Here is a 14,993-nt window from a genome sequence, read left to right as displayed (position 1 = left end):
ATTTTGTCAAATTTCTCTGTGATATATGGGGTCAGGATTTAGGGACCTTAGACATCATAACATAACATTATGGACTTTATCCATTACTAAAAATGGGATAGGGACCTTAGACTAATTTTCTCTAATATATTTGGAGCAAAGAAGAGAGTGTGTTTGGATTAAAGTGGAGTGGGAATAGCAACTCCCATAAAAAATTAAAACTCAACAAGTTATGTTATTACAAGTAAAATTAAGGAATGCTTTTTAAGGTCTCAATTTTGAGAGCCTAAGAACACAAAGATTGATCATAACACAACTGTCTTACATAAAATGAATTTCATCTTTTTGTAGGGCGTGAAAAGAAAAGAATTATTATGGTTTTCTCATAGGTCAAAAAATGAATGTGTTTTCTCACCAACATGTTTAGATGAGTAAGAAAGCAAAATATGTAAGAGATGGATATGAGTAAGGTTTCTTTTCTTTTTTTTCATTTGTATTTTAAAGGTCAATCTTTGTATTATAAATATTTTATAATGAATCAACTTGTTTCTCACTAAATACATCACTTTTTGTGAGAAATGAAATATGTTTAATAAGATAGTTCTCTTTCTCACTATACTCATCTTTTCTCACCATTTCTCACTCAACTTAGACCATCTCCAACCGTTCACCAAATTCATCATCAAATTCAAATTTGATGAAAAAAATGTACTTTTTGTGCTCCAACAGTTTCACCAAAACGGTATCAAATTGAGAAAATATCAAACGTTTCACCAAACTAAGGATCTTTTGCACTTTTCAGCAATTTACTGTGTATAGTCGTTGAGTGTGGACTACCGGACAACCGGCCAGACGTCCTCCCAGATGACCACCTCAAGCAAAATTTTGTGAAAATTTTACACTGAAATGTCGACCCCCTGGTCGACCACCAACAATTAATTGCTTTGTTTCCTTGAGATATCCATATATACTTAACATGTCCACCATAAGAACATAGTGATCCATGTCTAATTCAATCCCATAATTTGTTTTCATTTTCCTAAATTCTCTTTTCTTTTCTTTTATTTATTTTTTCTTTTCTTTTTTTGAGAGAGTTGAAGTCATGAAATCTATAAATAATTCCATGTTTCCCAACTGCTAAATTTTGGGTTTGTTTTACTTCTTCAGCCGAGATATGTTTCTAACAAAAGAATGGTTTCTCTACTGATTGAGCAATTTTGCAGTTGAAGAAAAAAAAGAAAAAACAAAAAGGCTGCCAATGGATCAGATTTGATCCAAATCTAGTCCAAATTCAATAAGGAGAAATCCGATCAAATAATCCAAAATGATACCAATTCAAAAATTTGATAATGAAATATTATTGTTATTCGATCATTAATTCAATCCCCAAAACATCTGTGAAAATCAAACATGGCTAAAAGAGACTTGTTGAACAATTCCCCCCAGTCGTCCTCTTCCTTGAACAATTCCCACTATCTTCATCAACCAAACTGGGCAAGTAGTATGCGGGAGCAAAAAAGTGAATTGCTAATTTGTTTTTGTTGTTGTTTGCCTCCTCATTTTGCTGCTTTTTCTTGGCACTTTTTCTCTTCTTTGCACCTGATGGCATGATTGATGGGTTCTTGTGGTGAAATAGGGAAGCTAATAGAAATGGGGTAAACCTAGGACAGACATGTGAAGCAAAAAAGTGAAATTTAAGAAAAGGAAAGGAAAAAAGAGAGAGAGAGAGAGAGAAAACCCATAAAAAAAGTAAATGAACCTTGAGAGTGCCATTGCAGGCACAAGGAGACTCAATCTGATGCTCTTCATCTTCCTCCTGACAAATCCTACACTCTCTCACAACGTTTTCTGAACAACCCACACCTCCACCATTGTTGTTCTTAACAAAGACCACTTCACTATTATTAATAGAGGACAACAGATCAATATCAATCACTACTTCACCACCACTACCACCATCACTAGCATCACTACCACCATTAGCACCTCTTAAGAGTCTTTCTCTCTCATTGACAAACTCAAAGCATGTTGATGCTATTAACCTATCAACACACACCATGAATTCATCCACCATCTCTTCTATGCTTATATTGTTATTTTTTTATTTTTTGCATTGACCGGTCGACCGGCCGGTCGCCCGCCCAGTCGACTGATGGTTTGATGAAAACTCAAATTCTTCTGTTGGAACAGGCGATATCAGATAGAGGAATTCGTCTTTTTTTTACTCAAATTTGATGAAAATTCAAGTAAACCTTTGGAGATGATCTTACAAACTAAACATAAGAAACTTTTCACCAAATCACCCTATTCAATAAGAAAAATTCTATGATACATACCCCTTAAGATGTGTGTATCATATGCACCCTATTCCGTATTTTTGTCGTAAATATAATGTATTTTTCTTATGGTGTGTTTGGTTGGGGGATTTGGGGAGGGATTTGGAAAGGGAAAGGGAAAAGGTATGTGAAACTATGTGAAATATATACATATTTTATTCACATTTCACCTACCTTTTCCATTTCCCTTTTCAAATCCCTTCTAAATCCCCCAACCAAACATAACATTAGTAGAATTACAACAATTTGTGATTTAAAAATGAAGTTACATATTTTGTGATAATATTATGTATTTTTGTTAGTAGAATTAATAACATTAGTACAAAATACATAATTTTATTTTTGAACTTTATAAAAATATATATATAATATTTATCATAAAAATACATAACAAGAATGTATATGGTACACGATTGTCGCTAGAAATGGGTTTTGGAATGAATAATGTTTTAGAGCACTAAATTGAGAGCTCTAGAGCATCACTAATGATGTAGCACAGTGGCCCCCACCAAAGTGATGTGATGTTTTAACTTGAGTTTGTTTGTTTTTTTTTTTTTAAGCTCATTAGAGCTATTAGTGGTCCAAAAAATTAGTGGAATGAATCACCACTCTTTTGGAATTTGTTAACATTCTCTAAGATAAATAGGCATTACCCTTCAGACAAAGGATAAGAGTAAAATACAGACATTCAAATCCATATTTGATTGATGAGTGAAAATATTCACACCAGCTCAGGTAAGAGGCACACCACAGTGTCAAACTCAATCACCCACTCCAAATTTCCAGAACCCACAAAATATCTTTCGAGTTTGAGAGTAAAGTTTTCATCTTTGGTTTATGTTATCCACCAAGCTAACACACATCATCATCATCCTTTCTTCCCTCCCAAAACAACTTTCAAATCATCACTACTTCTCAACGGCTACTTTCCACTCCTCCCCCCTCTCTTCCCTCCCACCACGCCCTTCTCTCAGCCAAACCAAGCAAGTCCATGCTCTCATCATCACCTTCGGTCTCTCCGCCCAAACCCATCTCATGGGTCACCTCATTGCCGCCTTGGCTCTCTCCCCATCATCATCATCATCATCATCATCATCATCATCATCCCCAATTGTGTATCCTCGCTCCATCTTTCAATCAATCCAAAACCCAACTGTTTTCACCTCCAACAACATGATTCGATGCTTCGCCAAGAGCGATTCGCCTCGTGAATCGGTTGTTCTCTACGCCTCTATGCGCCGAAGTGATTTAAAGACCAATAACTACACTTTTCCTTTTGTTTTACAGGCTTGTAGTAAGGCTTTGGCGTTGTTTGAAGGGACTCAGGTCCATGCCCATGTTGTAAAACTTGGTTTTGGTGAAGATGTTTATGTTAGAAATTCTTTGATTCACTTGTACAGTGCTTGTTGTAGGGTTGAGTGTTCAAAGAAGGTGTTTGATGAATGTCCTCAATGGCGTGATGTTGTTACTTGGAATGCGATGTTGGGGGGTTATGTAAAATATGGGCAGACTGGAGTTGTGGAGAAGCTGTTCGGTGAAATGCCTGAAAGAGATGTTATATCATGGAGTTTAAAGATAATGGGTTATGTACAAAACGGGCAATTGGAAGAAGGGTTAGAGTGTTTTAGAGAGATGCGAGAGAAAGGGTTGATTCCGAATGAGGCTATATTGGTTACAGTGCTGTCAGCATCGGCCCAATTGGGTTTGCTTGATCAGGGCCGATTAATTCATTCCATTATTAGCTCTTTCAATTTTCCAATCAGTATTCCCATTGGTACAGGTCTCATCGATATGTATGCAAAATGTGGGTGTATTGAGCTGGCTAGAGTTGCCTTTAACCAAATGCCTCAAAAAGAAGTTTGTTCATGGAACGCTATGATTTGTGGGTTGGCCACACATGGACTTGGGAAGGAATCTCTTGTGCTCTTTGAAAGGTTCATAATGGAAGGTTTCCATCCCGTGAATGTGACTTTCATTGGGGTCTTGAATGCTTGTAGTAGGGCAGGCTTGGTCAACGAGGGCCGGCATTATTTTAAGATAATGACTGAGAAGTATGCCATTGAGCCAGAAATGGAGCATTATGGTTGTATGGTTGATCTCTTGGGTCGTGCTGGACTAGTAGTTGAAGCCATTGAATTGATTGAGAAGATGTCAGATCAACCAGACCCGGTTTTATGGGCTACACTACTTGGTGCATGCAAGATTCATGGGTTAGTGGAATTAGGTGAAAAGATGGGGAACAAACTAATCCAATTGGATCCAACCCATGATGGACATTATGTACAATTATCTGGTATTTATGCCAAAGCGAGGAAATGGGAAGATGTAGTGAGAATTAGAAGATTGATGGTTGACCGAAAAGCTAATAAGGTTGCTGGTTGGAGCTTGATTGAAGCACAAGGAAGACTTCATCAGTTTGTTGCAGCGGATAGAGAGCATGAAAGGTCTTCTGAGATTTACAAGATGCTTGAAATAATTGGAACACGAATAGGAGAGGCTGGCTACGTTCCCAATGTTTCGCCAGTTCTGCATGATATAGGAGAGGAAGAAAAGGAGAATGCAATCAAGGAGCACAGTGAGAGGTTGGCAATGGCTTTCGGTTTTTTGGTTACAGGTTCTGGGGATTGCATTCGAATTGTGAAGAACTTGAGAGTTTGTGGAGATTGCCATGACTTTAGCAAGGCCGTATCGAAAGTGTTCAAGAGGGAGATAATCGTGAGGGATGGGAGCAGATTTCATCATTTTAAGGACGGAAAGTGTTCCTGCCTTGATTATTGGTAGAAATTTTATTCCCTATTCTTCAAGGGAAACAGTGTGACTTGCCAAAATGAAGAAAAAGAAGAGAATGTGATCAAAGATTGATGCCCATCCTTTGGATTCAGACACAATATCTGTGCATGGTTAAATAAAGGGCAATCACATTGCAAGAGGCTTCTGCCACTATGGTATTTGGGAATGGTTGGATGTGCACAACCTTACTCTTGTTCATAGGGAGGGTGTTTCTGGTTTGAACTTGTGACACCTAAGTCACAATGCAGCAACCTTACCATTGTGCCAAGGCCCGCCCTCGTCTGTGCACTATTAAATAAGTTAAAAAAATCGTTGTTAGTTCTCTGGTGTGGATGGTAACTTTGGCCTCCCAAAAGGAGTAGATGGTGACATTGGACTCCTTTTAATCCTACCCTCCATGTATTTGTTTAGCATAATTTGTTCCTTGATTTATTCCCAGTTTTCTGGGTTGACAAGAAAGCTAATTATTCTATTTCAGGAGGAATATCTCAAGAAAGCGAGTTTATTATTGCTTGATCTGCCCTTCCTCCAATTGAAATTTGATGGTTCATACAAATCAGATTGTAATTTGCACGAGGGAGCAGCACCATCTAATCTTGGGGAAAAGCTCCATTATGATGTCATCTTGTCCTTGGGGAAAGGGTTCCTATGTGATCCCCAGACCCAAGTTAATAGTATGAGATTTTCTGTCTTTAAAATTTATCTTAATTCACTTCTAGATCTATAATTGTGTTTTGAGATTCCTATCCTATCATATCGTGCAATGAGAAGTGCATTAAGAATAGAAAACATAGATTTTAGGGCGAAGGATCTCCCATCAAAATCAATTGTATCGTTGATTAAATGCATTAGCACAATTGGAATTTTCTCCAAGACAATGATCCTGGTCTGACTTTATGTCGTAGTTTTTATTCTCATTTTATACTTGCAAGTTATTATATTTAATTATTTATTTATTTATTTATCTTACACCAATGGTGTTTGGTTGTAATTTTGAGGTGCGGCTACAAGCAAGTCTTATGAACTAAACTTATTTATCAAAAAATCATGGGCAATATAGTTTGAGGTTTGTGTCATTTCAGTCCTTGACTTTTTAATTGTGACACATATGACCTTAAATTTTGAATCTTGTTCCAAAAAGGACAATTAACATACCATTGCTTAATTTCAAGGGCAAAATCATTAATTTGATAAAATATAAATTAAATTTGACAAAAATAAATGTCAAAAAAATATTTTAAAATTTTTAAAAATTATTTCTATCCACCAAAAATAAAATTATGTAAAATTGATTAAATTAATAAAAATTACATGATTAATTTTTAAAAATTAATTTTACATGATCATCATCCAAATACATAATAAAAATTGATTTGGTAAAAAAAAAAGAAATAAATGTCTAAAAGATTTATCAATTTTATATAATTTTTTTCTCTAATTAGTAGAAATAATTTTTAAAAATTCAAAAATAATTTTTTAACATTTATTTTTATCAAATTAATTTATACTTTATCAAATTGGCGATTTTTCTCTTGAAAAATCTAATAGTATCTTCAATTGATAAAATATAAAATTAAATCCACTAGTATCTTCAATTGAAAAAATTTTAAAAATTATTTCTACCCACCAAAAATAAAATTATGTAAAATTGATAAAATTAATAAAAATTACATGATTAATTTTTAAAAATTAATTTTACATGATCATCATCCAAATACATAATAAAAATTAATTTGGTAAAAAAATATAAATGTCTAAAAGATTTATCAATTTTATATAATTTCATCTTCAGTAAGTAGAAATAATTTTTAAAAATTAAAAAATATTTTTTTAGCATTTATTTTTATCAAATTAATTTATATTTTATCAAATTGACAATTTTGCCCTTGAAAAATCCAATAGTATCTTCAATTGTCCTTATTTGGAACAAGATTCAAAATTCAGGATCAAATGTGTCATAATTGAAAAGTTAGGGACCAAAATAACGCAAGTCCCAAACTATAGGGATCATTAGTGTAATTCACCCAAAAATCATTTAACTTTCAATAATAAATTTATCATTGTAAAAAAAAAAAAAAAAAAATTCAACTACTTATACTGGCCAGATCATATTTCAATATGAACTAACACAGATGAACTAAAAATAAATTAAAACCTACAAACAAAAGGAAAAATGTCCCAATCATTTATCACTTTAATAAATTTATTAATATCATTACCGGTACCAAATGATCATTTCACAAATATTTAAAAAGTCACAAAAATTTCTCTATTATCAAAGCGAGAGGAAAATACGTATATAAAAAAAAATTTACTCAAGATTTATGAGTAAATAAGTCCAATCAATAGGATCTACTAGTAATTTTCCCCAATTCTTTAAAACTAGGGTAAATTATATTTACACCCCAGAGATTTGAGTTTAATACATATCACTTCCTGACGTTTGGAAAATTATATTGACCCCTTTGTCATTACAATTATTTAGACGGAATTAACGTTTGTATAAAAAAGACATTGAATTCATACATTCTCTCTTTCTTGCTTTACTTTACTTATTCTATGTATTTTTTTTCCCTTTCCTTTGCTTTACTCTTTTTTTTTTCAATGTAATTTCTTCTGTTTTTCTAACCAAAAGTTGTTACATTTTATCTAAGCAGGGGGTTTATGAAATGAGATTATTAACCACATGGGTAGGAATGTAATTTTCCAAACGTCAGAAAGTGAGATGTATTAAACCCAAATCCCAGGCGGTGTCGGTGTAATTTTCCTTTAAAATTGTAACTTATTTGAATTTTTTAAACTTGGACTCTAGGAAAAAAGAAAGAAAGATATTATCATAAATTACCATTTGTAACTTAAAAAAAAAAAGTAAATTAGGTGCTCGCTTAAATTAAAAAAGTAAATATTATTTTGCATTATAAAATTAAGGGTAGATTACATTTTGTCCCCTTTATATTTAGTCGTTTTTCCACTTTAGCCTTTAAAGTTTATTTTTTCTATTTTGTCCCTTCATGTTTTAAGTTTTTGAATAATATTTTGTAGCTCAAAATTTGTGGCTTGAATGGCCCGAATGTGCCAGATGCACGCACTCATGTATCTCATCTCTCTCTCTCACAGACCCATCTCTCAGACCCAAACCAAAGTCTAAAATCGTTCCCTCTCCTCTCTGGAAAAACACCCCTTGCATTTGAAAATTTGCAAAGATCTTTTTGTTAATTTCACGTTTACAAAAATCTTCATTCAAACAAAGAGAAGTTTGAACAACAGTGTATCAATATCATTTTTTCAGAGACCTGAAAATCATGTTTGAAAATGGCATGCAGAAAATAGAGAACAAAGAGAACAAGTGTTTAACTGATGAATACATATGGACAAAGCCAAAGAATCTAAAACAACCTACTTTTGTTTCTAAAAGCAAAAAAAATGAAAACAAAAAAACAAAAACTCAACTAAGCAGAGTGTATATAATACAATTTGAAGAAAAAATAGAAGCAAAAACAGAGACTAATCACCTTTTATTGTGTCATAATGGCCTCAAAGCTTTGAGTGAAGTTTTAGTGGTGAGAGAAGGCTTGACTTGATGAACAATGGTGTCGTCGGTGGTCGTCAGTAAAGATTTTGAACAAAGGTGGATGGTGCTCTGCTCTCTTTCTAGGTTGTGTTCTTCTCTCTCTCTCTCTCTCCCTCCCTCTCCTCTCATTTCTCGTCTATTTTACAACAATGATCTCCCTCCCTCCCCTCTCATTTCTCGTCTATTTTACAACAATGATCTATAGCTCGAAATAAAGAGCTCGAATGGCCCGAATAAAAAGCAAAGTGTATTATCTCTCTTCACACTCCAAAAGCATATGTTTGTACTCACTCTCTCCTCAGACGCCAAAATATCATCTCTCTCTACTCAATCCAAAAGCATTCAAGCCCTTAATTTCTCTTTGAAATCCTCTCATCCAATCCTTTCATCCTTCATCTCTCTATGAAACATCCAACTCTGTGAACGCATAAAGATAGATCTTGAGCTATGGGTGTCGACTCGCAAACGGAAAGTCGTTTACCCAGCAGAACAAAAGGTAAACCCAGAATCGCAAAAAACCTAGGATATATGTATTGGGTTTATGTGTTCGCTTCAATTTCCGAACAAATTTGTCGCAGTAGACTGTTTATGTTTGGATTTTGCTTGCAATTTGTGTTAGGGTTTTGGTTTTGACTTGAATTTTTAGAACATGTTTTTTGGCCCTATGAATTAATGATTGTTAGGGTTTATAAAAACTCGGGTTTGGGCATTATGGGTTTTGCCTTCAATTTTTTTTTTGTTATGTTGATTTTGATTGTAAACCAATATTCTAACTTCGGAAATCTGTGCATGTGAAATGTGGATATCTGTTGATGAAAGCTGTTCTTTACCCATTATTCTCTGACTCAATTTGATGGCAAATGTGAATGAACATCCCTAAATCATTGAAATCCAGAAATGTTCAAATGTGGTTAACTTAATTTACTTCACAAGGTTCAATTAGAAAAGCATGGACAACACAATGCTTAAAACTGTGCATTTGAAATTTCATTATCTGTTGATGAAATCTATTAGTTACCCATTATCTGTTGATGAAATCTGGTATAATGTAAATGGTGGAAATCTGGAAATGTTGAAATGTGGTTAACTTAAGGTCATATATCTATTATGGGTTTGTCAAATTATTTTAACTACTTTTTAGTATCTTTGTTGAATTGTATGCTATCATTATGTTGAACAGGGTTTATGTGTTGGGCTAGAGACCATAGTTATAACCAACAAACATGTGTATTTCCATTGTTTAGTTAAAGTGTCAACAATAGCTATCTATGTATCATGTCTCTATTTTGTATTTTGTATGCAGATTAAAAAATAGCTTGTTCCTCTACTAACAATAGCAACATAAGATTAAAACCAAGATTGTGTGATTGTGGAAGAACAGTTACCATGTACATTGTCCAAACCAATGAGAATGGAAATTAAGGGCATTTGTTCTTTGTTTGCCCATCAAAATATGTAAGTTGTAAGGAAATTTGTTTGTAAATTTGTTTGGAAATTGATTAACCTGATTTGATTAACTGATTGTCATGCATTGTAGAGTAATAAGGAACATTGTAATTACTTCAAGTTCGCAGATGATGATGATCACGACGTGATCTCCATAATCCGTTCCAATGCTGCAGCTCGTAAAGCTATAAGAAACGAAGTATTTAACAATCTCAGAACATGGGTTTCAAAGATGGATAATGAAATTCATGAGCATGGTAGCAGGCTTCGAAAGATGGAGAAGAATTTCAAGGCGATGTTTTATGTCATTGTGTTTTGTATTGTTTTTTAGTTTATAATGTAAATTACTGAGTTGTTAGCTTTTGGAAAATTTCATGGATGTACTTATGGATTAAATGGACTTGATGGATTGTGGGTATGTGTTGTGATGATTTTGAATATGAGTAATGAAAAACCTGTTCTGTTTTCAATTGTTGTTGATTTGGATCATTAAGTATATATTGTTGAATGTGAGCAACAAATTAACAAATTAACCAAAACCAGCTCTGTTTTCACCAAACCTGATCTATCCATGCTTTGACCTGCTGTGCCTATGAACCAAAACTTGATCTGTCCATGCTTTTACCTGCTCTGTCCATGAACCAAAACCTGATCTGTCTATGCTTTTACATGCTCTGTTGTAGACGCGCCCGCGTGAGGCCCTCGTGCTACAGTTCGGACCCAATTTGTGTCACGGTTCTTAATCTAAACCAAAGAGTCCAAATCCGGCAAATCGTTTTGAGAAACAGATTTTTGAAAAGAAGTGCCAAACATGGACTACTTTGCCAGATACAGAGTCGCCACCTAAATATTTTTTTATGGGGGAATTTAGGAAACCCTGACTCGGTGCCAAAGGCCACATGTCCGTCATCGCCAAAGTTGCCTTGGCTTGGGAGCTAGGGTACGATTGGGGAAGGTCAGCTATGAGCACCCCCTCTCACCCGATCCGAAGATCGGCCTCTACTAACCGTGATATCCGTTTTTGAAAACGTTATGTGTTCTTATTCCATTTATTAGCCTAGAATTACTATGTTATGCGCACAGCAAACAAGTATAGACCAAATCGCCTAAATTGGAACAAACATTGCATGTTCGTTTGAAGATGGTTTGCTACTCGCAAGTAGGCTAAAATGCAGGTTTTGCCACCCTCGAGTGGGCTTTTAGAAAAGATGGTTTTGCCACTATCAAGTGGGCTTTAAAACTCACAGTTTTAATGCTTTATCCCAATCTAGGTAATTCAACCTCCATCCACAGACATTCAAGCAGTTATATCACATAAGCAGCTAGCCTCATGGTAATTATGCTGTTATGGCAACACTCACACGCATACGGTATGCTAAAGCATGAATGCTTACTGAGTACTCCGAGCCAAAACAAAAAACTAGTTAGTAATCATATGCATGATCCTAGTTCATGTTAAGATGGCTAATGCAACACATGCAAAATGCGATTAAGATAGGCTCGGCTAATCTATAATGACATGTGAAATGCTACAACTAATCACGTATTCAATTTGGAATTGAAATACAAATGCAGTTAGAATGATGCGCCGAGCCCGGTGCATGCAAGACAAATGTATGAGTGCACGCATGCATAGCATAAGGTATGCTAATTTAAATATGCCCTAGTCTACCATCATAAACGGGTAAATAAAAGGGAAGAAAGACGTGGGGTTGGAAGACATACACACACTCACGCACACTTATTACACAATTGCCCTCACTCAGAGGGTCCGAATAAATATTACAGTCTGAATAAATAATACTAAATTAATTATTACAAAATTTCTAATCTAATTAACAAATTAAATGCAAAGAGAAGATGGCCGCAGCCCCCACCTCGGGATGCGTGAATGATGCATGCTCAGATTTATCTTGCCCCAAAAGCCCGTACCATACTACTGCTGCCTCTGTTTACACTGCCCTACTTCTCTGAAAACTGCCAAAATCCTGGGACAGGTTCCCTGAACCCTGTAGGACACCATCGGCTGAAGGGAATACCCACCGGCCATGGAACTTATCCATCGGCTGGGGTTTCATATTATCAGCCACCAATCCATGGCCGGTCGGCACTCTACAGTGCCGGTCGGCAAAAACTCCCTGCAAAAACTGGTTTTTGACAGCAACAAGGACAGACAGTATATGGCATGGAATTTCAAGCAAATGTATGCGCGTCATGCAAGGGACTCAAGGGAGCATGACCCTCGACCCTCGGGCCATCAATCATGCATTTTGATGCGTGATGGCCTAAGGAGCCAAGGTTGCAATTCAATGAAAATGCATGCAACATATAAATGAATACCAAAACCCTATCATGCCAAGGTCAAGGGCCTCGGTGACCGAGAGTTAAGACGCGTTACATCACTTGTAGTATAAACACTTCTCCCCCCTCACACTTGGTTTGACACCCCAAACCAAGTAATGCAATGCATGTTATGCAAACATGGCTCGAAAATGCAACATATCACTAAAATGCAAAGCATGCCAAATGTAATGCAACATATCATGGCAAGCATGCAATGTTCCTAACATGCAATGCTACAATGCAACTCATCATGCAATGCTAATATGGTACAATACAAGCAGGCGATTAGAGGCAACAAGTCACGCATACAACCATGTCCGAGAAGGGACTTAGACTGAAATGGGAGGCCTCAAACACCCCCCAAAACAGTGGCCAAAAGTGTCTCAAGTGATGGACAAAATGCACTACAAGCATGCAAGTCAAAAGGGGCCCAAGGCTAAGGCATAACAACAGGGCACTCCACTACCACTAACCCAAACAAGCATGGCATGAACTATACAACCCAAAAATAGAATTTTAGCATGCAAAATAGCTCCAAAACCCGCTGGTATGGCAGCCCTAAAATGACCCAAACACATAGGCATACACAATGCACATGTCAAGGCATGAAAACACAACACTTCAAGGCATTGAAAGAGACACAAAGGACAATGTAAGACCAAATTATATGGACTAGAATATGATCTCAACTAATGCCAAATGATGATAATAGGCCAAGCTAGGCATGTTAATGATCCATACACTCAAGGCTCATGATCCAAAATGCAAAGCAACTATATCAAGCATGCTAAACAAGACCAAATCAGTGGCCAACAGACCTCATGTATGACAAAATATGGTCAAGAACTTCACAAAGTGAAGCCAAAATATGAGAGCATGGTAGTCAAAAGTCATGACGTATTTCTAGGCACAAACAAGGGAATACAAAGCAAGTATGTTAAGCATGCAAAGGGCCACTAATCCGACCAAAAACAGAGATAACATGTGACCTAAATAGCACCAAAAACATCTGATATGGAGCCAAAAACAACCAAGCATATATGCTACCCTTATGAGCCCAAAACATACACAAATGAGACACAAAGGGAGAGGGGTGTCCCTCCCCTATACAAGACTTCAAACCATCTTCTTCACCACTGAAAATCCACCGGATTTCAGTGGTGAGAAGGCTAATACAACAAAGCAAATAAGGCTTAAAGAAAAAGACACCAAAAGGGGCCAAAAGAGACCTAAGAGGGGGATTTCGACCCCCAATTCCAAAACACCCTTAATGAAAGTTCTTAAGCATGAAAATATAAGACTTTTTTTAGTTATATACAAAACCCAAATCAATATGCAAGATAGGTCAAAAGCCAATGCAAGATTGGGGAAAATAAAGCAAGAAACTCACCCTTGAAGAACACTTCAAGAACAGTTGGTCCAGCCACTCTTTTCTGACCAAAATCAGTCCAAAACCTTAAGAATCAACCCTCAATGTCTCTCAAACTCGAAGCAAGGTGTGGTAGTGTGTGTCTTAGTGCAAAACTAAGGTAAAAATGCACTTTTAGGCCACAAAACACACACAAGGGAGGAGAGAGAGTAAAATATAGAGAGAGAGGGTGTATATATCAGGTATATATATGTATAAGCTCTGGTTTTTCTTTCAAAACCACCAACCCTTGACAATGGGAGAAGAGGGGTCCTTATATAGGCAAAGGGAAATGGTTTAAGCTTCTCAAAGAAGCTAAGTGAAAGGGGCAAAGGGGGCAAAGGAGTCAAGGCTTCTTGAGGAAGCTAGGACAGCTGGCCAAGCTTCCTCAAGAAGCTTGGCCAAAGGGTTCAACCTTCTTGAAGGAAAAGGGGTGCAAAGGCTCAAAACAGTCACTTCATGCACGGGGAGGAGTGTTGGTGCATTCCAGCTGGCACAGCTGGCATGCACCAAGTCTGAAGGGTGCAAAAGGGTCACACCGGCTAGCAAAAAAGGTCACCGGCCAAAACAAAGTGCCGGTCGGCAAAATATAGTGCCGACCGGCCATTGGTTTTAAGAAACCACTGCTGGTGGCACCAATAAACGGCCGGTGATGCAAAGAGGAGGCCGATGGGGTGCGGGGATGGCCAACAAGCCATTCCCTGCCCCTTAAAGCAAAAGCACAAGTGTTTGGTGCAAAACCAGACACCGAAAAGTCGAGTCGAGAGATCCTGAGGCGAGGCGCGCCGCGGAGACCTCCGGGAACTCGAGACGAGCACAAGCACGGATGATCACCGAGTGTTCCAACGGTGACGTCCAAGTCTTGAGGACGGTCAAAAATGGGATGTCTACATCTGTCCATGAAAAACTTACTCTATTTGTTAGCAATTTGTTGTTCAAAAACCTGTTTTGTTTTCACCTACAACTACAATGTTGTTGAAAGAAAGCAACAAATTAACAAATTAATCACAAATCTGTTTTCACCAAAACCTGCTCTGTCCATGAAGAAACTACTCAATTTGTTAACAATATGTTGTTGAAAAGCCTGTTATGTTTTGACCCACAATTAGAATTCAATTTA

General features: G+C 36.5%; 1 protein-coding gene and 1 long non-coding RNA gene across 2 annotated transcripts; both read left to right on the top strand.

The window, feature by feature from the left end:
- The first annotated feature begins 2,931 nt into the window (after positions 1 to 2,931).
- On the top strand, positions 2,932 to 6,029 carry LOC114287271 (pentatricopeptide repeat-containing protein At3g62890). Its single transcript, XM_028230565.2, has one exon. The coding sequence runs from the start codon at positions 3,153 to 3,155 to the stop codon at positions 5,094 to 5,096; it is 1,944 nt and encodes a 647-aa protein (XP_028086366.2). The 5' UTR covers positions 2,932 to 3,152; the 3' UTR covers positions 5,097 to 6,029.
- A 2,924-nt stretch (positions 6,030 to 8,953) lies between these two features.
- On the top strand, positions 8,954 to 10,592 carry LOC114287266 (uncharacterized). The gene is made up of 3 exons (XR_003637852.2): positions 8,954 to 9,172; positions 9,980 to 10,131; positions 10,214 to 10,592. It is a non-coding gene; the product is annotated as an uncharacterized LOC114287266 (long non-coding RNA).
- Positions 10,593 to 14,993: the final 4,401 nt, after the last annotated feature.

This window comes from Camellia sinensis, chromosome 5, assembly GCF_055761805.1.
Source record: "Camellia sinensis isolate YWXY chromosome 5, ASM5576180v1, whole genome shotgun sequence".
NCBI lineage: Eukaryota > Viridiplantae > Streptophyta > Magnoliopsida > Ericales > Theaceae > Camellia > Camellia sinensis.
Note: the sequence above shows the minus strand (reverse complement) of the source record. Positions and strands in the feature narration are given on the sequence as shown.